Source organism: Prionailurus viverrinus, chromosome B3 (assembly GCF_022837055.1).
Source record: "Prionailurus viverrinus isolate Anna chromosome B3, UM_Priviv_1.0, whole genome shotgun sequence".
Taxonomy (NCBI): Eukaryota; Metazoa; Chordata; class Mammalia; order Carnivora; family Felidae; genus Prionailurus; species Prionailurus viverrinus.
Genome location: NC_062566.1, coordinates 8,493,547 through 8,518,234, shown reverse-complemented (window position 1 = coordinate 8,518,234; position 24,688 = coordinate 8,493,547). Strand labels below are relative to the sequence as shown.

Genomic DNA, 24,688 nt, shown 5'->3' with positions numbered 1-24,688 from the left:
TGAACGCGTGTTATTCTGCTTCACGTCCGTAAAATAAAACCCATCTGCATTTGGATTTGGGACTCAGAGGCAAGTCATCTGAACATAAAAAAGGAAGCTTACCACAAACGCTACTGCACTTCTTAACGTGGATTCCCACTGGAAGCAGCTTTTAAGGAACTGTATTGTATTCCACATTGCCATGGTGATTCTTTTCACACGGTCTACATCTCTTGATAAGATCTAATAAAAAAAATGGAAAACAGGGAACTAGATTTAAATACTCCAAATATTCTCTTTAGATCAGGCAGCTTGGGCATTTAAATTATATTGTGTATAGCTGCCAATTAAAAAAATAATAATAGAAAGCAAAAGTCCTAACACCTCTTCTAAAAAAAATTTTTTTTTAACACGATCATCCAGAGAGGGAAAAACATACAATGCATTTTACAGCTCTTTTGATGGAGAAGAGCCTGTTTTAATAGTGGTCGGGACAAAACTGAGCTGGTAAAAGCTACAGCAGCCTGGCATTTCGTGTGTGCGTGAATTTGTGTGTGGTGGGGGAGGCAGGGAGAGGGAGGGATAGGTAGAGAGCATGGGAGTGAATATCTATTTTAGTTTGGAAGTAAATGGATGGTTTTGCTTTGGAAACTAAATGTACAAGTATTCTAGCTCACATAGTCCAGGAAAAAACAAAGCCTATAGGAAAATATAATTCTGGGAGGATAACCCAGCTCTCCTACCTCCTAACATCTCTTGTCTTCTACAATGGGGTCCATCTTGGTATTAACCTTGCAGACTGTGAAGAAAATTTAGGGGCTCTGTGGCTGTCACATGGTAAGTGATCTCAAGCACTCGGATCATAAACACAAGCTTCAACTGTGTAAAAACATGGCGACACAGTGGCGAGAGGCACGTGGGGAGGATCCTAACATACCCCAGGCTCTCAGCCCCCCAGTCCCCTGATGCTCTCAGAGCTCAAAGCCACCCCACGTGCAGGTCCTGTTTGGCAAAGGACACGTCTTTTCTCCCAGTGGTACCCAGATTCATTTCAACTTGTTTGCCAAGCAGCTACCCCACCTACCTCCACTTGGGTTTTAACTTGCAAGTAAATAGGGCACGAGGCATTGGTAGTGAAGGAGGAGGAGGAGGAGGAGGAGAAGAGGAGGAGGAGGAGATGAAGAGGAAGAAGAAGAAGAAGAAGAAGAAGAAGAAGAAGAAGAAGAAGAAGAAATGACATTTACTCAGATTACACCCAACACATATTACACTCCATGGTATGGCAGGCCGAAAGAAAACATTGGGATGCTCCCTTCGAAAGACATTCCAGGCCCTTCCCAAGTGTGCCCACAAGTTCATGGGAAACGAAAGGCTGAGGAGATGCATTTATATTTAACCGCTTTATGTAATCCACAGCTGCTCACCCCTCAGGAAATGGTGGAAGTAATAAACGCTTTAAAAAAGGGACACTTTGTTCTTTGTTACACAACTGAAGAGGGACAATAGGTACCGAGTGAAATTCTGAACTGTGTCATCGGAATAAGACAGGGAGGGACTCTGAGAAGAAACATAAAGGTCACGGTAAAAAAAAAAAAAAATTCAAAACTTTCCCTACTGGGCCACGATCTTCACTTTTTGTTAAACTGATGAGAGAGGAATTAAGGGAAACAGGCGGCGGTGGAGGGGGGCGGGGGCAGTTAACTCATAAGGAGGTAAAATGCCAACACATTCCAAATATTTAGACAATAAGAACGTGGCAGCAGCAGGCCGTGGGTGACCTCCAGGCTAGACGCCCCTAAGATCCGCTGGGCTGCTCCACTGAAGGACTCTCTGGGCACAGCACCTCCCGGAAGCCTTGGAAGGGCAGACAGGGAACTGGCTCTACCTGAAGGAGGCTAGGCACGTCCAGTAAATTCGGGAGAACGTCTACAGAGGCTGACACTAGGTTACAGAATGATCCAGGAGATCAATGGGCGGCTGACTCCTTCTCCTTCATCCAACATAGGTTTCCAGTCTTTCCCTTCTTGTTGTGCTGACTTGCTTTGGGACAGATGGGAGGACAAGGAAGGAGCGGGGCTGGAGAGAGATGCTGGGGTGGAGGAAGAGAGAGAGAGAGACAGAGAGAGAAGAGGGAGACATGGAGAAGGAGGAGGAGGAAGGGGAGGAAGAGGAGGAAAGGGAGGAAGAGGAGGGTGGGAGGAAGGAAGGACGGAAGGGAGGGGAGGAGGGAGGTGGGGCGAGCCGCTAAGTAATGACTAATAAGCACTTCCTGTGCTAAGTGTACTCACAAGCCAGTTGACTGTACCCACCTACCTTCTTGGACAGCTTGCGGCTATCTTCAACAAAGCGCTTTTCTCTGGGAGTAAAGGTCCTAATACTCGCCTTGACCTAGAAAGACATCATTGTTGAGAAAGAGGAAAGGGCAGCATTTAAATGGACTTCATTCTCTTCTTTTTCTCGTTAATGACTGGGAAGAACGTGGAAACCAGTATCTTCTGATCCCAAGGTCCCCGGCAGGGAGCAGAGAAATGGAGACTAATCTCTGGGCTCCGCAAGTGTTTCCGGGGATCTCATTTCACCAGCTAGTCACTTGGGCAGGTGAGACAGGATCCAGGAGACTCCGGAGTGAGCTGTATCCACTGTGAAAATCACCAGGGGTCTTTTAACCACAGCCCAGAGTGGGTTCATGAAGTTCTTGGACTGGTCTCTAAAAAGCAAGACTTCCTTCTCAGGGTTTTAAAACTGTATTTTTACCAGGAATACTTGGTCTGTGAAAACCGGTCTCCAGCTTATAGAAACATCTTTCCACCGAGAATCTCATTTGGAAAAATAAGGAGATGTATCCTCTGAGACCCATCTTATGGGGAATAAACTGAGGCTGAGAGAGGTGAAGCGGTTTGTCCCAATCACCATACTTCTAGGGAAGTCTCAAGGAATAAAATTCAAGTCCTTCTTCATCAGATGGACAACTGGAAAATCACATAACTGGCATGTATTTTTCGTAAAGCTTTCCTCCCTAAAACTCAGGTTTCACCTTTGTGCATAATCTAGACATTTAAAAAAAAATTTTTTTTTATGTTTCATTTATTTTTGAGAGACAGAGAGAAACAGAGTGCAAACAGGGGAGGGGCAGAGAGAGAGGGCGACACAGAATCGGAAGCAGGCTCCAGGCTCTGAGCTGTCAGCACAGAGCCCGAAGAGGGGCTCGAACTCACAAACTGTGAGATCACGACCCTGAGCCACCGTCGGATGCTGCACTCACTGAGCCACCCAGGCGCCCCTGTGCGTAGTCTATACTCAAGTGCTTGTCAGAAGAAAACAGGAAATGAAGGGTCATCTGTGGCACAAGATGCACTTAGGAGTTTCCTTGAAGGCAAATCAACGGGGGAAAAGAGGAAGTAACACCAACCACTTCCAGACTGAAGACTGTACCCAGAGTTCTAGCATTGTGGAGAATAAAAACATAAAAATGTCTCCGTCCTTGATTTTATGAATAATTTCTGAGCTACACTAAACAAGAAACAGGACAGCACGGGAATAATTGCAGAGACAGAAAGATCTGGAGCTGGATGCTGACTCACTCATTTACTAGTAAATCAGCTCTCTTATTTAATTCCATTTGCTCATCATAAAATGGCATTAATGATACCTATTTACCAGGTTTAGTGCGAGGATTAAATGAAATAATGTCAGAGCCTGGGCCCTTGTAGGTGGCCACTAAATGGCCGCCATTCTTATAATTACTGTAAAAGCTCCATTATCCTACCTTCGTGTATACCACTAACTGGATTAACCTGTGCTCTCCTTTTCCTTTCTAGAACCTACTGCTGACACCATGGCATATGCATGGTCACAGCTAAGTAGGCCATTTCTCTGCGTGCTTAGGAATCTGCTCACAACCATCGAATTGTAGGTCTACGAAGAATCAACTGCGCTGACTTCTGAACTTGTTTATGCCAGTTCTGCCCATTATCATAATTCCATATTTTTAATCAATTATCATAGAAACCATTGAAATCCAAGCATGGACCCGAAGACTTGAAATGTATGTTGCTCTAGAAAGCCTTGATAACGAGGTCAGTCACTAAAAAGATATTGTTATTGAGGTAATGGTTTGATGGGAAAAAAACAGTCTGGAAAATTCTATATTCAGATTGTTTGAGTATCTTTCAAGTAGATCTCCACTTGCAAAAAACCAGAAACTAGGTATTATTATAGATGTTATGAGTATATTGCTGCAAGGAATATGTTATAGAACTAAACATGATCCATGCTATAAAAAAAAAAACAGATTTTGGGGGCGCCTGGGTGGCTCAGTTGGTGAAGCATCCAACTTCGGCTCAGGTCATGATCTCAGGGTCTGTGAGTTCGAGCCCCGCATCAGACTCTGGGCTACAGCTCACAGCCTGGAGCCTGCTTCCGATTCTGTGTCTCCCCCTCTCTCTGCCCCTCCCCTACTCACACTCTGTCTCTCTCTCTCTCAAAAAAATAAATAAACATTAAAAAAAATTTTTTTAAACAGATGTTTATGCCCACACCTAAAGATTGGCAAAGGAATATTTACATATTTTATATTGAACTAAAGGTTTAAGGTATGCTTTAAAAATTCCTCCCTTAACTGTACTTTCCAAATGGGTAATTACTTGTCTTGATAGTGTTGGCTCACAGGACATCTACTTTAACAACTAAATAACATGTCAGAGGCTTGAAAATACCTGTCTGACCCCCAATCGTTGTCTTAGAGAACATTACAGGTGATAAAGATAAAACACGAATTTCCCCTTCAATTTTTGCTTTTTTCTTTTTCTTTGACATTTAGATGTATTGAGAATTAAACACCATCAATTCTACTGGCTCAACAGGATTAATACGAGCTGAAAACCGGATTGTCCCGAACTGATTTTATAGCTGAGTTTTAAAACCCTGTTCTCTCTCTCTCTCTCTCTAGCTGCAACATTTCAGAAACATTTTACGCAGATTTGAGTCTCGCCAGGCTAGGTACAGAGAAGCCGGGATGTATGGCCCAGCTTGGCTTACCGGATTATATATGAGGTCCATCTCCAAGTAAATAGCTCCTTTAAAGGCTTGTTCTAAATCTTTATTCTTCAATATGTAGCAATTTGGTCGTCCATCTCGAATCTGTCACAAACAATAGATAAAATACAAACTTTCTAGGGGGGTTAAACTGAACTGGTAAAGTTGAGACTGTACAAGGCACCCACACATGAAGCAGACAGGCAACAAATCTGAAATTCATCATGCATCAACTTTAAATTCGAGAGTGCTGTTACAACTGATAAGAAGATAAAGTAACAACCACCAGGCTGAAACTGGGTTATTAGTGGAAGACTCAGTCGTACAAATTATTCATAGGTCGATGTGGGCTTTCTTTCAAAACTCCCAGCAGTTATACATTTTTATTTATTAAAAATGATAAGTATTCTACAAAATTCCTGGCCAGTACTTCTCAAGATTGCCAAGGTCATGGGAAAAAGGAAGACTCAGAAACTGTCACAAATGAGAGGACAGAAGGAGATAAGATGATTAAATGCAATGTGGTACCCTGGGTTGGATCCCAGCACAGAAAAAGGACCTTAGTGGAAACACTGGTAAAATCCAAATAAAGACCAGAGTTTAGCTAACAGTCAAACACAATGTCTGGTTTCTTTTTTTAGTTTTGACAAATGTACCATGGCAATGTGAAAAGTTTAACTTCAAGGGAAACGAGGTGAGGGGTATATAGGAACTCTGGATCATCTTTGCAACTTTTCTGTAAGTCTAAAATTCTCTCCGAACAAAGCAGTTATTAAAATCTTTTTTGAGAAATGAATAAAGGGACTGATTTTAATAAGATGATCGGTGTTTCACAGCCGTGAAGCAATGCAAATTAAATACGTGAGCATCACTGAAGCTGAGGTCAAAATCCACAAATATTTACAACACACAAAACGCTGAAAAGTTTTCAAAATACACGAGTTCCTCTGATCTCCTCCCTCAGTCAGCAGGTCACGTCACCTTTATACCCTAATCTGCCACTGGACCCCGGCATGTAAGGCATCTAAGAGAAATACCTCCATTTTGGAAATGACCTCCGACCCTTCAAGACCAGATCTTTCCAGATTTGGGGCCAGCCATGCTTTTGTTATACACAGCAGTATGGGCACTGATTAAACTCTTGGCTTGTAAGAAGCATACCTGTTCACCCCAAAAGGACATTAGTAAAGCTCGAACTACCCAAAAGCTCCATTTGCGATTGTAATGAGCAAAGATTCGAATTAACGTAGGGAATTTGAGGGCATGGAATTTGAGCCATATTTTAACTGACTATTGCTGTCACTATAAGCATTCAGCACAAGTGTTCTTATAAACAGTGGTGGAAATGAGATGAATAAGTCATGGGGGGAAACACAGCCATTCCACTTTACAAGGGAGAGGTCACCTTCCTTCCCAAAGTCACTCCACCTCTCGGATTGAATAGGTTTTAAACAGAAAGATGGTTTTCCTGGCCAGTGGCTAAGAGGAAGGGGGTGCCCCATAAAGACCTGATTTCCTTCCTAAACGGTGTCCAAACAGGATTCTGAGCTTCCTCTTTTATCCACAGTCTCACTTAATAAATTGTGGGTGTTAAAGTTGAAAGAAATAAATACAAAAACAGCATGACAACTTGCCAACCTGACTTCAGTCCAATTTAGCTGTCCCTCAACCCACCGTCATTGTACTGTTATCTTAAAATTTCCATGATTTCTTAAGGGTTAGGAAAGGTCAACAGAAGAACTTGAGGTATCAGTAGAAAAAATATATATATATATATTATAGTAATTTTATTTGGTTTTGGTTTTTTGGTAAATGATCTTTTCCTCTTTTTCAATGTCCTAGTATTGTGTCAGCAAAAACACAGAATCCACCCCGGGACATTAAATCAGTTATTAAAAGCTAGAGATATAATTAAAGCTATTCATGTTGGGCACTTTCACATAATATTATCTTACAATATGTCAATTGCAAGTTTATACATTTGTAAAACGTTTGAAAAATTACAGAAAAAAAAGCCCCTTTGAATTTCTACAAATACCACAATTCCTTTCCCCGGATGGAAATTAGATAGGAATTTGGCATGTAGCCTTCCTAAATTTGTATTGAGGATTTATTATTCATAAATACATCCTTTAAAAAAGTCAGTAAATTTTTTTGCCTGTGGGAAACAGCATTTTTCAACTTCACTGTGCATCTACAATATGACTTGATAATTTGTACATATACAGATCTGCCTCATTTCTTTAAACTGCTATATAATATTCGGATATGAACCTATTAATTCTCCTACTGATGAACACTTGGTTGATTCCAATTTTTCAGTCTGTCTGCTATAAGGAGTATCTTTTGGGAAAAGAGAAAGACTAAGGGAAAGAGGAAATATCCTATTTTGAATTGGGATATGTTTTAAGTTAACAGCAGGGCAATGTAGTTGAATACTTAGTATTATAAATAAACACTGAAATAGTAACCAAAGGGACTATTTTTTAAATATTTTGATTTTTGACAGTCTTAATATATAATTTAACCTCCAACACAAGAACACAGGACAAAAAGTTCTAGAACATCTCAACTTGCCAAACTGCTGTATGAAAGCATCTTTACAACAGGAAAGGGAAGCTAGCCATATTTTTCCTGTCGAGAATTATGTTTATCATTTATACTTAGAACTCAGAAAATCATTTCTGTCAGTTTATAATTCTAAGACCTTTATTAAATGGTAGAACAATTAAAACGCAGCCAAAAGAAAACTTAGAGCAGAGAATCTGTATATGCTTTTGTCTCTAGGTATGAGATAGTCACTTAAATTAAGATCTAAACTTAATTTTTAGATGTCTGTCTATCAAGGCAAAAAAGGATGATACAGTTTTCGTTATATGACAAAAGGAGGTCTCTAAATTCATGTGGAGAGTCTTCCTGGGTTGACATCTGAGATGATTTAATGTCACTGGAAGATAAGGGTCTTTGGGTAAAATAACAGATCGTGTCTTTAACCTGTTATGAGACAATTCTTCCAAATGACTTATACACATTTTGCATACTCACCTTTTCGTAGGTAAAAAGCACAGATATTACGCAATAATTTGGGGAAGGCATCTCTACAGAACAGTAATATGGATTTAATCTTTTTTTTTTATGTTTATTTACTTTTGAGAGAGAGAGAGAGAGAGAGAGAGAGAGAGAGAGAGAGGGTGGGAGCAAGGGAGGGGCAGAGAGAGAGGGAGACACAGAATCTGAAGCAGGTTCCAGGCTCCGAGGTGTCAGCACAGAGCCCAACATGGGGCCTGAACCTACGAACCATGAGATCATGACCTGAGCCAAAGTCGGACGCTTAACTGACTGAGCCGCCCAGGCTTCCCAATATGGATTTAATATAATTAGAAATATGACTTCAACAATCAGGGAAATGGGCATGTTCATGTCCTTTTATTAAAAAAAAAAAAAAAAAAAAGAAAAGAAAAGAAAAAAAAACATGATCTATCAGAAAGGTTTTATCAAGCTCATGCTGGGGTGCCTGGGTGGCTCAGTCGGTTGAGCGTCCAACTTTGGCTTGGGTCATGATCTCGCGGTCCGTGGGTTCAAGCCCTGCATCGGGCTCTGTGCTGACAGCCCAGAGCCTGGAGCGTGCTTTGGATTTTGTGTCTCCCTCTCTCTCTGCACCTCCCCTGCTCACGTGCTCTCTCTCTGTCTCAAAAAGAAATAAAAATATTAAAAAATAAATAAAAAGAAAAAAAGATCATGCTAAGAGTTAATTCCTGGTTAAATTAGCCAGTGAATATAAGAGTACAGGAAGTGTGTTTCTGAGTAATGACTCAGGATTTTGGAGCCAGAGGACAAGTTACAGAGAACATAGTCTGGTTTAGATTTTTTTTTTTTACATTAATTTATTTTTGAGGGACAGCGAGACAGTACAAGTGGGAAGGGGCAGAGAGAGAAAGAGACAGAATCCAAAGCAGGCTCCAGGCTCTGAGCTGTCAGCACAGAGGCCGACGCGGGGCTCGAACCCACGAACCGTGAGATCACGACCTGAGCCGAAGTCGGACGCTTAACCGACTGAGCCACCCAGGCTCCCCCAGTCTGGTTTCGATTTTAATCTGACCTGAAATCATCTTTAAACTATTCAATATATATATATTTTTTTATTTAAAAGAGTTAAATTAAATCTTCTTGAACAAGCATTAGCATAGTAAATACGAGTAACTCTTTAAAAGTTGGGTGACAAAACCAAATTTTTAGTCAAAAAGATACTACATTCATTTTTTAGAAAACATTTTTTTAACCAGCATATAACAGAAGTTGGTATGTGGAACAGGGACCGAAATCTTTTTCTCACCTGGAACTCTCTTTAAAGAATTATGCTTTACTATAAACTTCCTTGATGTGACCAGTTACCAACGAATTCAATAGAAAAGTTAGTCGTAATCAATATGCATGAATAAAACTAACAGTTGGTTTAAGAAAAGGAACGGTACAGGGGCACCTGGGTGGCTCAGTTGGTTGAGCGTCTCACTCTGGATTTCGACTCAGGTCACGCTCTCCTGGTTCGTGGGATTGAGCCCCGTGTGGGGCTCTGTGCTAACAGCATGGAGCCTGCTTGGGATTCTCTCTCTCCCTCTCCCTCTGCCCCTCCTCCTACTCCTCCTCTCTCTCTCTCTCTCTCTCAAAATAAATAAATAAGCATTTCAAAAAATAAAATAGAAGCTATCTTATAAAAGTAACACACATTAATTATAAGAATTGTGTAAAATTTATAAAAATGGTTTAAAAGAAGAAAACATCACGTTTATATTTATTTTTTTTTTAACATCTCTAGTTTTCACTAGACAGTTGTATTTACTCGTCTTATGAAAACAGGATCTTAGTGTATTGGGTAAAATGTAGAACTTCAGAGGCAGATGTATGGAGATTAAATTCTGACCTTGCCTCCGATTGGCTGAATAACTCTGGACAAGTTACAAAACTCCTCTGTTTTCAAGTTTCCTAATCTGTAAACTGGGAATGCAAAATGATCCAGATCTCAGAGGTTGTTATGAAATAATGGGCAGAAGGCAATGAAGAACAAGGACAAGGACATAGAAACTGCTTATTAAAAATTTTCATCATCATATGGGGCGCCTGGGTGGCGCAGTCGGTTAAGCGTCCGACTTCAGCCAGGTCACGATCTCGCGGTCCGGGAGTTCGAGCCCTGCGTCGGGCTCTGGGCTGACGGCTCGGAGCCTGGAGCCTGTTTCCGATTCCGTGTCTCCCTCTCTCTCTGCCCCTCCCCCGTTCATGCTCTGTCTCTCTCTGTCCCAAAATAAATAAACGTTGAAAAAATAAAATAAAAAATAAAAAATAAAAATTTTCATCTATTTTTTTGTCTTATATTAATTTGTATATTTTTAAATCACTTGTCTCTTTTTTAAAATTTTTTTCAACGTTTATTTATTTTTGAGACAGAGAGAGACAGAGCATGAACAGGGGAGGGGCAGAGAGAGAGGGAGACACAGAATCGGAAACAGGCTCCAGGCTCTGAGCTGTCAGCACAGAGCCCGATGCGGGGCTCGAACCCACGGACTGTGAGATCATGACCTGAGCCGAAGTTGGACACTTAACCGATCAAGCCACCCAGGCGCCCCTAAATCACTTGTCTCTTAAATAAGAAAAAAAAGAAAAAAGGTATGGGAATCATTCCCTGGTGTAATAGTCAATTCTTCTACATAATTTAGGATGGTATTGCACCTTATGGATCATCTATAATTAACTTAACCAACCGTTCATCGTTAATTGCAAAGACTTTCCAATTTTTTTTTAATGTTTATTTATTTTTGAGAGACAGAGAGACAGAGTGCGAGTGGGGGAGGGGCAGAGAAAGAGGGAGACACAGAATCCGAAGCAGCTCCAGGCTCTGAGCTGTCAGCACAGAGCCCCATGCGGGGCTTGAACCCACCAACCGTGAGATCATGACTTGGGCTGAAGTCGGACACGCAACCGACTGAGCCACCGAGGCGCCCCAGACCGTTTCCAATTTTTCACTTTAAACACCGTGATGATTTTACACATAGCCACCTTTGTGCATCCATGATGCATTCCCAAAAACAAATTCCTAGAAGTGGAACCGCTGAGTCATAGCACATACCTATTTTTTGTGGGTTTGGCCAAGTATTGTCAATTAGCCCTTCTCAGATTCTGTATTAATTTATACTCCTAGCCTCAGTGAATAAGCCTATCTCTATTTCCTTGCAACGTGGCCAACTGCAGGAATTTTTATTTAATATACAGCAATTTCAGAGGAATAAAATGTCCTCAGGTTGTTTTAATATGTGGGTGTTTTTTTTCTTTTTTTTAACAACTAATGAGCCTGAACATTTTCTTTCATATGTTTATTAACAGTGGACAGTGCTAGGGCTGTGAAGCTAGATTTAGATTCAATTCCCCCTTCTGGCATTTAGCATCTGTGTGGCCATGGGTATAAATACCTAGAATATAGATGCTCAGAGGTTGTGTATATTAAATTTTAATCCATTTTGTCTAAGTGCCTTCTACCAGGCTTGTACGAAGTGATGGTTCTGTCCCACAGCGTTTGAGAGAGTCCTTTTTCTACTCTTAAGAACCCCTGGAAATGAAAAATCTTTACCGTATTTGTTAATCCCACTGCTAACCTAATTTGATCATTTACATTACTAAAACAAGGGCGATGAAGATGATTGATTATACTTGGAAGCACATACAGTGTGCTCCTGTACTCACTATATATTCACCAAACCACTGAAATCCTCACCACAGACCTCCGAGGCAGGCAGAATTACCTTCATGTCATCTCGGAAAACATGGAGACGGAGAGGTTAAGTGCCTTGTCAAAGATCACGCAGCCAGTTAGGGGGACAAGACTGGGTGCCAACCCAGGGTGCCTATCAGCTGTTTGGATTTACACCTGTTTGAATCAACTTTTCCCCTAGACTGACCGTCCCTTCCTCATAGATGAAAAAAACGATCGCGTTCTATGTTAGTGACATTATCCATCTGTTTCTATGCGGCAAGCAGTTTTTACTTTGTGTTTTCATTTACAATGGCAACATTTGTTTCACCATATTGACCTCCTAGGATTTGTTTTCCTCTAGCGTTCCTGGTTTTCTTACAGAAGACTTCCCCGTTTTATTAGCCGTTTTATTTACGGAGTTTATTCCAAGTATTTGACCTTTAATTCATGGTAAAATAGTTATTGTGTTCAGTGTAACACACGGATGCATTTTTCCCTGATGAGTAAGCAACTGACTTTCCCAGAATCAATTATATGGTGATCACTTCGTTTATCCCTTTCCTCAGTGACTTCATCTCTCAGGTTTATTATATATACAGTGATCTCCAATTGTTTTGTCTTTTTTCATGTCTTTTAGTACAGTTCTAGAACTTTCTCACATAGGTCTTAAGCATTATAATTGTTTTTTGTTTGTTTGTTTGTTTCCTGCTATTAAACCCTTTGGTGCTTTAAGTTTTTAAAATGTTTTCCTACTGGGTAAAGCTACTCTTTTTTTTTTTTTTTCTTAATTTTGATCCTGGTTATACCTTTACTGACCTTTGTTTATTCCAAAATGCTACTTACTAATTTTCTTTATACTTATTTATATATAATGTGATATTATCAGATAGATACTATGGTTTCCTTCATTAAAATATAATTTTTCTTATTTTTACATTGGCTGGATCTGACGTAAAAAACTTAATGTTAATTTTGTCAGTATAGAAGTTCATTAATTCAGAATATCTCTGGTCTCTCAATAATAAGTCTGATGTTTGTGATACTTCTGATACATCAAATCAATTACTTATTTATTAAACTTTTTTTTTCATAAATCAAGAACAGATGTTAAATTTTATCAAGTGCACCTTTGGCATCTATTGAAGTTTTTTTTTTCTCCGTTAATATATGAATAATATAAATTACACAATTATGTTTCCTAATGTGCTAAGTCTCACTGGTCTTCCATGAAAGGCGTAGGATTTCTTTTTTGCTACTGTTGTTAACTCTGTGTTTTTTTAATATCAGAATTCTTCTAGTCTCAAGGAATAAATTCACAAATTTTCCATTTTCCTTTATGTCCCTAGTACATTTCAGTAATGTAAGAATGCCAGTGCCCTTACAGTTTAAAGGAAAAAAATTGCTCTTTAAACAATATGAATCTGTTCTTTTCTTTTTTTTTTTTAATTTTTTTTTTCAACGTTTATTTATTTTTGGGACAGAGAGAGACAGAGCATGAATGGGGGAGGGGCAGAGAGAGAGGGAGACACAGAATCGGAAACAGGCTCCAGGCTCTGAGCCATCAGCCCAGAGCCTGACGCGGGGCTCGAACTCCGGGACTGCGAGATCGTGACCTGGCTGAAGTCGGACGCTTAACCGACTGCGCCACCCAGGCGCCCCGAATCTGTTATTTTCTTATTGGGAGGAGAAGACTGGAGGACACAGGGAGAAAAGAGTAGAATTCTTTGATGATTTTCTTCCCAATATTTCCATAATTAAATTGTTTCACTGTACAATGCGTTCAATACCTGATATTCAGGTTTCTCTAATTATATTTTAAACATAATTTTTCACTCTATTTTTTTGCACTTAATTTTTCCAAATGGGGAGCTGTATTATATTTATAGTAATCGGGCTGCCTGGGTGGCTCAGTCACTTGAGCATCCGACTTTGGCTCAGGCCATGATCTCGCAGTTCACGAGTTCAAGCCTCGCATCAGGCTCTGTGCTGACAGCTCGGAGCCCGGAGACTGCTTCGGATTCTGTGTCTCCCTCTCTCTCTGCCCCTCCCCTGCTCGTGCTCTGTCCTTCTCTGTCTCTTAAAAAATAAAATAAGACGGTAAAAAAAATTTAAAAACCAGCAAAACCAACCTTTAAAAAAATACTTATAGTAATCTGGGGAGATCTCACACCTCTACAACATCCAAATTCTCTCAAGATATGTCCGTATGTATATTTATTCAAGTTTTCTTCCGTACTCTTCTGTAAAATTTAGTTATGCTCTTCATAGCAATCCCTATATCTCTCGTTTCCTTAGTCTTAGTAATATATGCTTTCCTTTTTTTCATTAGGTTCGTAAGCAGCTTCTCCATTTCATTGGATTTTGAAGAAACGAACATTTGGATCTATCAAATATACTGTTTATATATTTTCTACATTACTGCTCTTTTTTCTCATCTTCCCAAACTCCTATTTAATTTTATTTATTTTAGTTTACCTTTTGTTATGATGCTTAATTGATTTTCAACCTTTGTTGTTTAATTACGAAAACATTTATGGTAAGGATTTCCTCTGAGTAATACTTTTGGCCTTTATCCACAGTTTGTATGTAGAGTATTTCATTGCTAATTTCTAAAAAGTCTGTAACCTGTACTTTTGGTTATCTACCTTAGCTACTTGGGATTTTTTTTTTCCCACCAAATGTTCTGATTGCTTGTTTCATTTTTGCTATTAATATATCTGCCCAACACTGTGACCACAATATCGTTTCTTTCTTTTTGGAATCTACTGAGGCAGTCGTGAGCCCACAACATGACCAATATTTAAACACAATAAATAGGTATTTGAGCAGAATATTTATATATTTATGTGTGTGTCTCTGCATATATATTAGATTAAGCTTATTGCTTATTCCCTAAAATTTGAGAATCACTGTTTCAGGATGCCTAAAACTCATCTAAGAACTTGCTAAAAAAAAAAAAAAAAAATAGATTCCAGGGTCTCAGCCCTAGAAATTTAGTAGCTTTGGGATGGTGTGCAGGAGCTTTAGCTATTAGCATTGGCTTTGTGGAACTTGGAATTTCAAACATCTGGGCCTTCAAAACACATCACATTACAGCCTTATTTATTTTTGTGTGTCTGATATTTTTAAAACTGCACAGATGATATAATCATTTTGTGTTTCTCAGTTGGCAATTTTTTTTTCTTACAGTTCAAATACTTTTTAACATACATACATACTTCTGTGGGAAATTATTCACATAACGATTCATGTCTGCCTTATGTTCATTGGTAATGAAATCGTTCGGGGACCCATAAAATCATCTCCTCTGTATGTTTCTGAGTTACCCCTTGTTTACATGTACGTGTTACACTTTTGCTCACTCACTTCTGTGTTACGGCATGTGGCCCGTCTCAAAGACGCAGTAGCTAAACTGTATGCATCTACTCATTGTAACAGGTTTTTCCATCTAAAGAAAAGTTTAACCCATTCAGCACTTACCATCACGTATAGCATGCTCAGATTTATACTTGCTATACTCTTGTTCCAAGACATCAGAGGAATCCCACAAGGCATTATTCTTTCTCCCTTAGGTTGTCCGTCCTCATCAAATACCACCCACCTTCTATACTACATAATGGTTCACGAGGATTCCAGCACATTAAAGGTATCCTTTCCTAGTTTCCGGGGGCAATAAGACAAACTTGCCTTATTTTATCTTTTGAAAAACTTATTTCAAAGGACATATCAGGGTGGAGAGTTGAGTGTTTGTGTTTCAGCCATTTTAGCCCCGCTAAAATTTTCAGGCGGGCTAGACATCCATATACATTAATGTAAAGTAAAATATAAATACTATTGGGGTGCCTGGTGGCTCAGTCAGTTAAGCATCCGACTTCGGCCCAGGTCATGGTCTCATGGTTCATGAGTTTGAGCCCCTACACTGACACTGCAGAGCCTGCCTGGGATTCTCCCTCTCTCTCTCTCTCTCTCTTTCCCCCTTCTCTCTCTGTCCTCCTACACTTGCACTCACTCTCTTTCTCTCTCTCTCTCAAAATTAATAAATAAACTCTAAAAAATAAATATTCTTTATCTTAACGGCCAACATTTCAGCATTAACTTGAAAAAAAATATGATTGTGTAACTGTGTCCATTACAATCCACAAAACCCATCATAGGTGAAACAGGCAAATACTTAATTGGAAATGCAAATGAAGATGTGTATGGGCATTTATTTGGTACAAGCAATTACAGAAAATTTGTCCCATAAAGCTAATTAAGTGAAGCCGTTGCTGGTGCAGCTTGTTCTCGTGCACATGGATTCACAGAGACTGTCACGGGCTGCACAAAGCCTATGTTTCCTGATCATGAATTCCACTGCATCTGTTGGGATGGCTCGCCCAAGAGGTCTCAAATTTGTATCAAAACGTAGGACCCTCCTCAAATGACAGACGATCTTCTCTTAGATATTAGGAATTAACAATAAATAGATAGATGCTTTTCCTATTTTGCAGGAAGTGGATTTTCTAAGTCTTCCTTCCTACATGGGCCCGTTCCATTATTCTGAAATGCTAACCATAGGTCTGAAGAAAAAGAAATGCTCCTGGAGGAGAAGAACCCAGCTTGATTTTCAGGACCCAATGAGAATCACTTGATTATGGATGGAAATGTTAAACAACTCTAACTGAATCGGATAATGATGAGCAGATAGTGTCTATGCTGGAAATATTTTAAAACTCTAAAATGTGCTTTGTTTTCTAATGCATATTTACTATGTTATTGATTAGAAGATGCTTGGAATAATGTAAAAATGGGCACAGATTAGAAGTCTTCAGATTATAATCCATGCTAATGGCAATTTTCTGTTTTTAATGAGTAAAAAGTTTTCCCTATCTATATAGCCATTCAAAAAGCAACTATCTGATTTGAGGACCTGAACAAAAATGAAAAATATGGAAGAGTGACCCGCTGGCCTGGATTCTGTGTATCTAAACATATGTACATGATTTGCACAATTCTGCCACCATTAACAGATATACTGATTTTAGAACGTGGGTTTTTTTTAAATGAGCCCATAGTCAGTCGGCCCATTCACCCTGATTCAAAGAAACAGTGACTTCAGAACAGGCTTTTTATTTAACAGGTTGAAATGCACTTAGCACATTATCGACACCAGCCTCCTTGTAAGGCCAGCTCAAACGCCCCACTTCCTAAAGTCTTCCTAAACTTAAGTCCATCCCTCCCGCTCTGCGTTTTCTTTTCCTTCTTTTCAGCACTTCGTGTTTCAGGGCTTGTGTGAGCACAGAGGTCAACCCGGTGGCTGCCAGAGGGGGGGGGCGTGGGGGATGGGCAACATGGGTAAAGGGGAGCGTGAGGTCGCGGCTTCCAGGGGTAGAACCAGGAAGTCCTGGGGATGAAGGGTACGGCATAGGGAATACAGCCAATGCTATTGTGATAGCATTGTACGGTGACGGAGGGTGGCATCCCATACAGGCTGGTCGCATCACCACCCTGCACACTAATACAACATTCTGTGCCAAATATACCTCGATAAAGAAAAAAAGGTGTTTGGGGTCGTGTGCATTCATTCCACAGGCATCAGCCAAGATGGGCCAGTCTTCAACTCTGCGTCTCACCCGTCCACATCCTATGGCACTGAGACCAGTGGCTGCACAAAACACATCCTGGTCATTGCTTTCGGCATGATGTCTACGTAACAGGTACGCACTATGGAAGTATAACTTCCTCTCAGGACCCCAGGCTCTGACATCAGACTGCCTCATTCAAATCCAGCCCCGACTAATTACCAGCAACAGGATCCTTCCTGTACCTCCGTTTCCTCATTTGTCCATAGCAGTAATAATAATGATGATAATAATAATAATAATAATCAAGCCTGCCACATGAGGTTTTCAGAGAATTAATGATTTAATGTATTATAAATGCACAGCCCAAGACGTGTTAATTAAGCATTATTCAGTAGATATTAAATAAAGGGAAAAACACAGATCTAAATAAATGTTAAAATACATTCTCTGGGGCGCCTGGGTGGCTCAGTTGGTTGAGCGTCCGACTTCGGCTCAGGTCATAATCTCACGGTTCGCGGGTTCGAGCCCCGCATCGGGGTCTGTGCTGACAGCTCAGAGCCTGGAGCCTGCTTTAGATTCTGTGTGTCCCTCTCTCTCTCTCTCTGTCCCCCCTCCCCTCACTCAGGCTCTGTCTCTCTCTCTCTCTCAAAAATAAATAAACATATATATATTATATATATACACACACACACATATATACAATATATATGTATATACATGTATATAATATATATATAATATATATATATATATTCTCCAAAACACAAGTTAGAATTACTCAAAAACTGAATGTTTGCTGAATTAATGAACAACTTAAAATTTGCCTGTTACAGATACTGAGGGTTATGGCATTTTTTTCTATCATATCTACCTCTACAGTTTAGGTAGAGCATGAATTTGTTTGGAGAGCGCATGGAACAGGTGGGCCACCGCATATCAGGAGGAGCCAAAACAGATCCACCGTAAGATCTGATCACTCGCCCGATTCGTCAGTCAGACAATCGGAAATGAGTCTGAACTGAAACAGCCACTCCAAAGGGCAGCTTCTGAAGCGTATTCAACTCAACGCTCCCGGGCCCTGAAGTCCCTCATGAGAACGTGGCCCAGGCCACACTGCCTTTACACTTTACGTGGCAGAGAACTGTCAGATCTGGGCTTATTTCTCGGGGTGCCAGAGTCCTTTAATATCAGAATTAGAGAGTGTAAACCACAGCAAGCACCCCCCCCCCCCCGGCTTGAACCTTCCCTGTGGTTTCCCATCGACACTAGGAAAGAGCCAAAGCCCTTCAAACTTTTAGACTGTCAGAGTCTTACCCCTTTCCCGCGTCACTCTGCCCCTGTGTCCTGTCTTGCTCCACATTTGTGATTCTCCCCCCAGCCTACTCCACTCCATCCACACTGTCCACTGTGATCTTTCTGGAATTGGACAGTCAGGGCACTGCCTTAGAGCCTTTGGATTTGGAAGATTTCCTGCCTGGAAGAGTTCCCCCAGATATTCACACGGCTTTCTTTCTCACCTCCTTAAAGTTCTCATTCAAATGTCCCCCCGAAGCGAGGCCCTCCCTGGTCGGTCCATGGAAAACTGTGCCCCTTCCCCGAACATATCCTCGGAACGTATCCTGCTTTGCTTTCTACATGGCACCTTTTAACCACCTAACACGTTGTCTTGCCTTTTGCTCATTTGTTTGTTCTGTTTATGGACTCCTGCAACCAAATACAAGTTCCGGGGGAGAAGATACCTTCACTGCGGTCCTTCTTAGAGCATTGCCCCCTGACACAATGCCTGGCACAAGCTGAACATTTGATAACTATCCCTCAAACAAATGAATAGACCGTGGGCAGCTTATCGGCAACCAGAAAAAAATTAAGAGGGTGAGGGGGCTCCTTGCATTTAAACAAAGTCTTTCATAAATCACTCTACTTTGCATCTTGAAGGATGCAGTTTGAAAACTGCATTAAGTTAGGTCAGTGGTTCTCTTTGCCCCTCTTCGGAACGGTTGGCAATGTCTGTAGACATCTTTGATTGTCACAACAGTGAGGAGTGGATGGGTGCTCCTGGCATCTAGGGGGTAGAGGTCAGGGATTCTACAATGCACAGGACAGCCCCCTGCAACAGACCACGACCCATCCCAAAATGTCAATGGCACTTAAGGCTGAGAAACCGCAAACCTGATTTAGGCAGAGGTAACTTCTTAGATCTAACCCAACGGCATGGAGACACTGTACATTACAAGGGAGGACGGGAGGGAAGAAAGTGGGTCAATTTGTTGGTATCAGAGAACGACCAATGACACAAAACTTTCACGTGTAAAATAGAGGGAGGTTAAAAATGACACCATGTAGTGTTTACCCAGCAAGGAATGACACGTGTTACTGTGGATTTATCTCTAAAAACAAGAAAAGAGGGGTGCCCGGGTGGCTCGCTCAGTTAAGCGTCCGGCTTCGCTCAGGTCATGATCTCGTGATTCGTAGGTTCGCGTCGGGCTCTGTGCTGACAGCTCAGAGCTGGGAGCCTGCTTCATATTCTGTGTCTCCCTCTCTCTCTGCCCCTCCCCCTGCTTGTACTCTCTCTCTCTCAAAAATAAATAAACATTAAAAAAACAAAAATAAATAAAAAACAAGAAAAGAAACGTCTCTGTCCTGCCCAAAATAATTGAGAAGAAAAGGAACTGAATTGTAAAGAAGGGTCTCTGATTCCTGTCCCTTTAGGTCCCTCTAAAATTGGGTCCTAAGCTCTCGTTACATGTATTCCTTCAGGAGTAACTGACAAAGTTGTAATAAAAAGAGAGAAAAGTTCCAAATTGCCCTCTCGTCCCTGAGAGTCAGTGTGTTCTACTACTGATGGGTCTGAGCATTTGGCAGGAGCCAAATCTACAAGAGGACAGCGGCTTCACCCCTTTTCCTAGAGGAACACTGGGGAGAAGAGAATTTGGCGAGAAATTAACCAGGCGCTCAACACCAGGTAAATTAACCAGAAAAGATACTGAGGGATGCAGCGTTCCTTCCCCCTGTAGGCATCATGGGAGCTAGTCTGATATCACGGTTAAAGACCTCTCCTCCTAAAACATGCACTAACAGTTTGAAGAAATAAGTCTTCGGGAAGAAATAAATAAGGCCTTATGGACTAATAAGACCATAACATCTCTATAAGAAAACATATTTATGGTTGGATGAAAAACTAAAATTCTCTCTTCTGGAAGAATACATTTGGTATAAACATTAATGTCCAATTAATAGGTGAAGTCAGATGCAGTCTTTGCACAGCTTCCCTCCTTTGTCCACGTAAAGGCATTATTTGGTGCTTTCTCCTCTGACTTTTTTAGGGTATTTTTTCATTCATCTCTTTGCTTTTTCTGTTATGTTGCCTTTTAACTGAAATGGCACTTTTTCCAAAAGAAGCTCTCTACTTTCTTCCGCAAAGCATCTTTTGAGACTGAGAGCAAACCTAACTACTATGAAGGCAAAGAGAACTTTTGAGAAAATGGTCTTCAGTAGAGCTGAGAACCACTTGGCAGTTACCAGCAACTAATCTTTGACGAAATGGGCAGTGAGGAGGTAATATAGAAATACGTGTATGTTTTTCATTAACGAATGGAAAATCAGTCACGGATCTGTATTCCCGGAAACCAAACAGAAACTCCCGCCTTAGGACGGAAAGACTGAGAACAAATTGGAAGACTAGTCGAAAGGTTTTTGTCGGTCAAAGCAATATTTGACTGACACAGAGAAGATTATGTTAGTTTATATCTGAAACTACTGAAAATACTGGAAAAGGATGAGGAATAAAATAGTTGTTTCCTGCTATAGCAGGGGGGATTCCCCCCCCCTCAGACTGACAAAGATAAAACAACCCTAGACCATAGAAACCCGTCAACCGTAAAATGACTTACGAACTGTATATTAACAACGGTAACTTACAGACAGCAAGGGAATGGCAACTTTTCCAAGAAAATCAGGAGGTTTATCTCCATCTTCGTCAAACACTGTCACTTCCAAAACATCGTGGATATCTTTAATAGGACTGAAACAAGAAATGTACCACCTATTATATACAAAAACACATAAGTGGAGTCTGTTCCATGAAGATCTGAACACACGGTTTCACTAATTAAGCCTGTATGCCCTTAGAGTATAAAACTACCATTTAATTAAATTCCAAAAATTAAATCAAACTGAACTCTATTCCCAAACCTTCCATCATGGAAGATTCAGACATCCCTGTGAAAAAAAAAAAAAAGTCAACTTTTTTACTCTGACATTTTCCATGCATATGCGCACTCGAGGGTAGGACTATTAAAGAAACAGGAGGATAAAGAATCAGAGACAGAATGAGGAGAGTAAAAGGACAGTGATTTCAAAGTAGCTTCCAAATAGGCAATAAGACTGTCTTTAAATTAATGAGGAAAAAAATAAATTAATGAAGAATTCCCTTAAAAATAAAAGGGCGGTGAAAATCACTTTTGCTGAGATTTATAGAAAATTTCCTAGTGTTGAAACGCAAAATACTAAAAATCCCCATGCATATTTAGAAACATTTTTTACGTTGACCAGAAACCAGACATCACCCCTGATGAAAAATGGAGCCATGGTCATTAGCAATGTGTTGAGCAAACAAGAAAATCTTTCGTATGACAATGTGCAAACTGGCTTAGGAGAGTTAATCCACTTTTCACAGATCCTTGGGAACTTTCACTAATGTTTTATAGTTTTCAGAGTACAGATCTTTCACCTCTTTAGTTAAGTTTATTCCTAGGTATTTTATGATTTTTGGTATAATTATAAATGGGATTGTCTTATTAATTTCTGTTTCTGCTGCTCCATTATTAGCATATAGAAATGCAACAGATTTCTGTATATTGATTTTTATCCTACAACCTTACTGAATTCATGTATCACTTCCAGTAGGTTTTTGGTAGAATCTTTAGGGTTTTCTATATAGAGTATCATGTCATCTGCAAATAGTGAACGTTTTACTTCCTGCTTACTAATTTGGATGCCTTTTATTTCTTTTTCTTGTCTGATTGCTGTGGCTAGGACTTCCAGGAAGATGTTAAATAAAAGCGGTGAGACAGGACATCCTTGTTTTATTCTTGACCTTTGGGGAAAGCTCTTTTTTCCTATTAAGTATGATGCTGTGAGTAAACCTACTTCATTGAGGATTTTTATCATGAATGGATGTTGTACCTTGTCAAATGCTTTTTCTGCATCTATTGAAATAACCGTATGGTTTTTATCCTCTTATTTATGTGATATAGCATGTTAACTGATTTGTAAATATTGAGCCATCCTTGCATCCTAGGAATAAACCGCACTTGATTGTGGTGAATGTTTTTTTTTTTTAAATGTATTGTTGGATTCTGCCTGCTAATATATTATTGAGGATTTTTGCATCTCTGTTCATCAGAGGTATTAGCTTATAGTTAGTTCTCTTTTTCTGTGGTGTCTTTATCTGGTCTTGGAATCAGGGTAATGTTGGTCTCATAGAATGAATTTAGGAGTTTTCCTTCTCTCCTATTTTTTGCAAAAGTTTGAGAAAAATGGGTGTTAACTCTTCTTTAATTGTTTGGTAGGATTTACCTGTGCAACAAAAAAGTGTCGGACTTTTTTGTATGTTGGGAGTTTGTTGATTGTGAATTCAGTTTCAACCCTTGAGAACTTTCTACTTGGAAATCATCAACTCCATTCAAACGGTATTCTTTTGGTTATAAGCCCAACATTTCTTCAGTATTGTAAGGGCAGTGAACTATCATTTGACCCCAATTCAACAGGTGCTTCCCCTTGAAGCCCAGGCACCTCAGAATCTAAAGCAAACCAAGAAATAAATCCATCTTTCTAAATGCCTGAATTTGAAAGAGTAGACAGGGCATCCCTGTGGAGCAGGGGTCATTCAGACAAACTGGAATTCAAGGAGACTTTGGGACTCTTTGAGAAATCACAGAAAACTTGTATTTTCAAAAAGACTCTGGCATAATACAAGTCTTTAGGCCTTATAATAATGTTGTCACACATAAACTTGAATTTAAGGCAGATCTACATGTGTAATTTGCTTTAACTCAGGAATGAATTTGTCTGGATATATGGAAGCTTCCACCTACTAACAGATTGAGTTACTGAAAGATCTACCTTACAAATGTCTCCTATAACACTCCCTTGCAGTTCCAAATGGCCTTATCTATTATTAACACTCTATAAAATGAAAGGATAAAAGGTGTTTAGAAGGAAAAAAATAATAAGATTCATCCTTCGCTCATAAAAATGGACAGAACGTTCCACTCAGGAGCCCCAGCCTGCCCCAAACATATCACGGCTAACTGGTCTCTAAGTTAAAACTGCTCCTTGATATTCTGGAGGCTAAAGCACTTACAATGTAAAAACTTTGTTCCACTCAGGGTTGAGGTTTTTGTAAATGGTGTGTGTCTGAAGTCGGTCATTGCCTAACTCCAACAAGCAAAAAGGATCGCTCTTCCCTGGAAAGAGAACACAAGACATTGGTCAAGGCCAAGAATTTTCCTTGGTCAGAGATAAATGAATCGCAAAAGTAACAGAGGACAAGTGAATAAAAGTCATGCACTTTATACCAGTAAGACTGCTCGCTGAAAGGGCAAAAGTGAGCATCTCTTTCCAGCATGTCTTGTGTGGGAATTCAGGACACCGACAGAATCTACACGCGCCGGAAGAGGAGAACCTAATAGACAGGGACTCATATGCAACCCAGATGCAGGACTGACATCCAGTGGCCACACAGGTCACATAGGAGCAGGTGTCAATCTGGCAGGTGAGGGAGTCCAGTTTTGTATTTGTTTTAAAACAGAAGCTCTTCTCGACTCAAGGAGAATGTAGGCAGCAAACAGAGAGGAGCTTCTGTTTTACAGGTGCCTGGGTGGCTCAGTCGGTTGAGCATCCGACATCGGCTAGAGTCATGATCTCATGGTTCATGAGTGCGAGCCCCACAGTGGGCTCACCGCTGTCAGCGCAGAGCCTGCTTTGGATCCTCTGTCTCCCTCTCTCTGTCCCTCCCCCATTAAGGCTCTCTCAAAAATAAATACACATTTAAAATATAGATAGATAGATAGATAGATAGATAGATAGTAATAGATAATTACCTATAGATAGATAAGATAGCTGAAAGCCTAGGATAACCTATAGGCTTTTAATGATCGTGAGAGAAGGGAGAAAAAGTATAAACAGGGCTATTTAGGAGGTAAAACTTCTCTGCGGGGAGTGGCCAAGAACACTTATGATCTTATACATTTAGTACATTATGAGAACACATATGCTGCATTTTTGCTGCTCGAAAACATGCGAAAGAATTCCATAAAGCAAGTTCAAAGTTTTTATCTTAAAAGGAACGAAGCCTGACCCTTACTTCTCT

General features: G+C 40.2%; 1 protein-coding gene across 8 annotated transcripts in view; it reads right to left on the bottom strand.

Annotated features, from left to right (window-relative positions):
- MCTP2 (multiple C2 and transmembrane domain containing 2) overlaps positions 1 to 24,688 on the bottom strand; it is a 239,124-nt gene that overhangs the window by 72,541 nt on the left and 141,895 nt on the right. For all 8 annotated transcript variants that reach the window (XM_047862403.1, XM_047862406.1, XM_047862404.1 and 5 more), the window contains 5 exons: positions 23,681 to 23,783; positions 21,235 to 21,337; positions 5,017 to 5,118; positions 2,293 to 2,367; positions 103 to 222 (listed from right to left, as the gene is read on the bottom strand). In XM_047862403.1, coding sequence (XP_047718359.1) covers positions 103 to 222; positions 2,293 to 2,367; positions 5,017 to 5,118; positions 21,235 to 21,337; positions 23,681 to 23,783 — 503 coding nt within the window. The remainder of the gene's footprint in view (positions 1 to 102; positions 223 to 2,292; positions 2,368 to 5,016; positions 5,119 to 21,234; positions 21,338 to 23,680; positions 23,784 to 24,688) is intronic.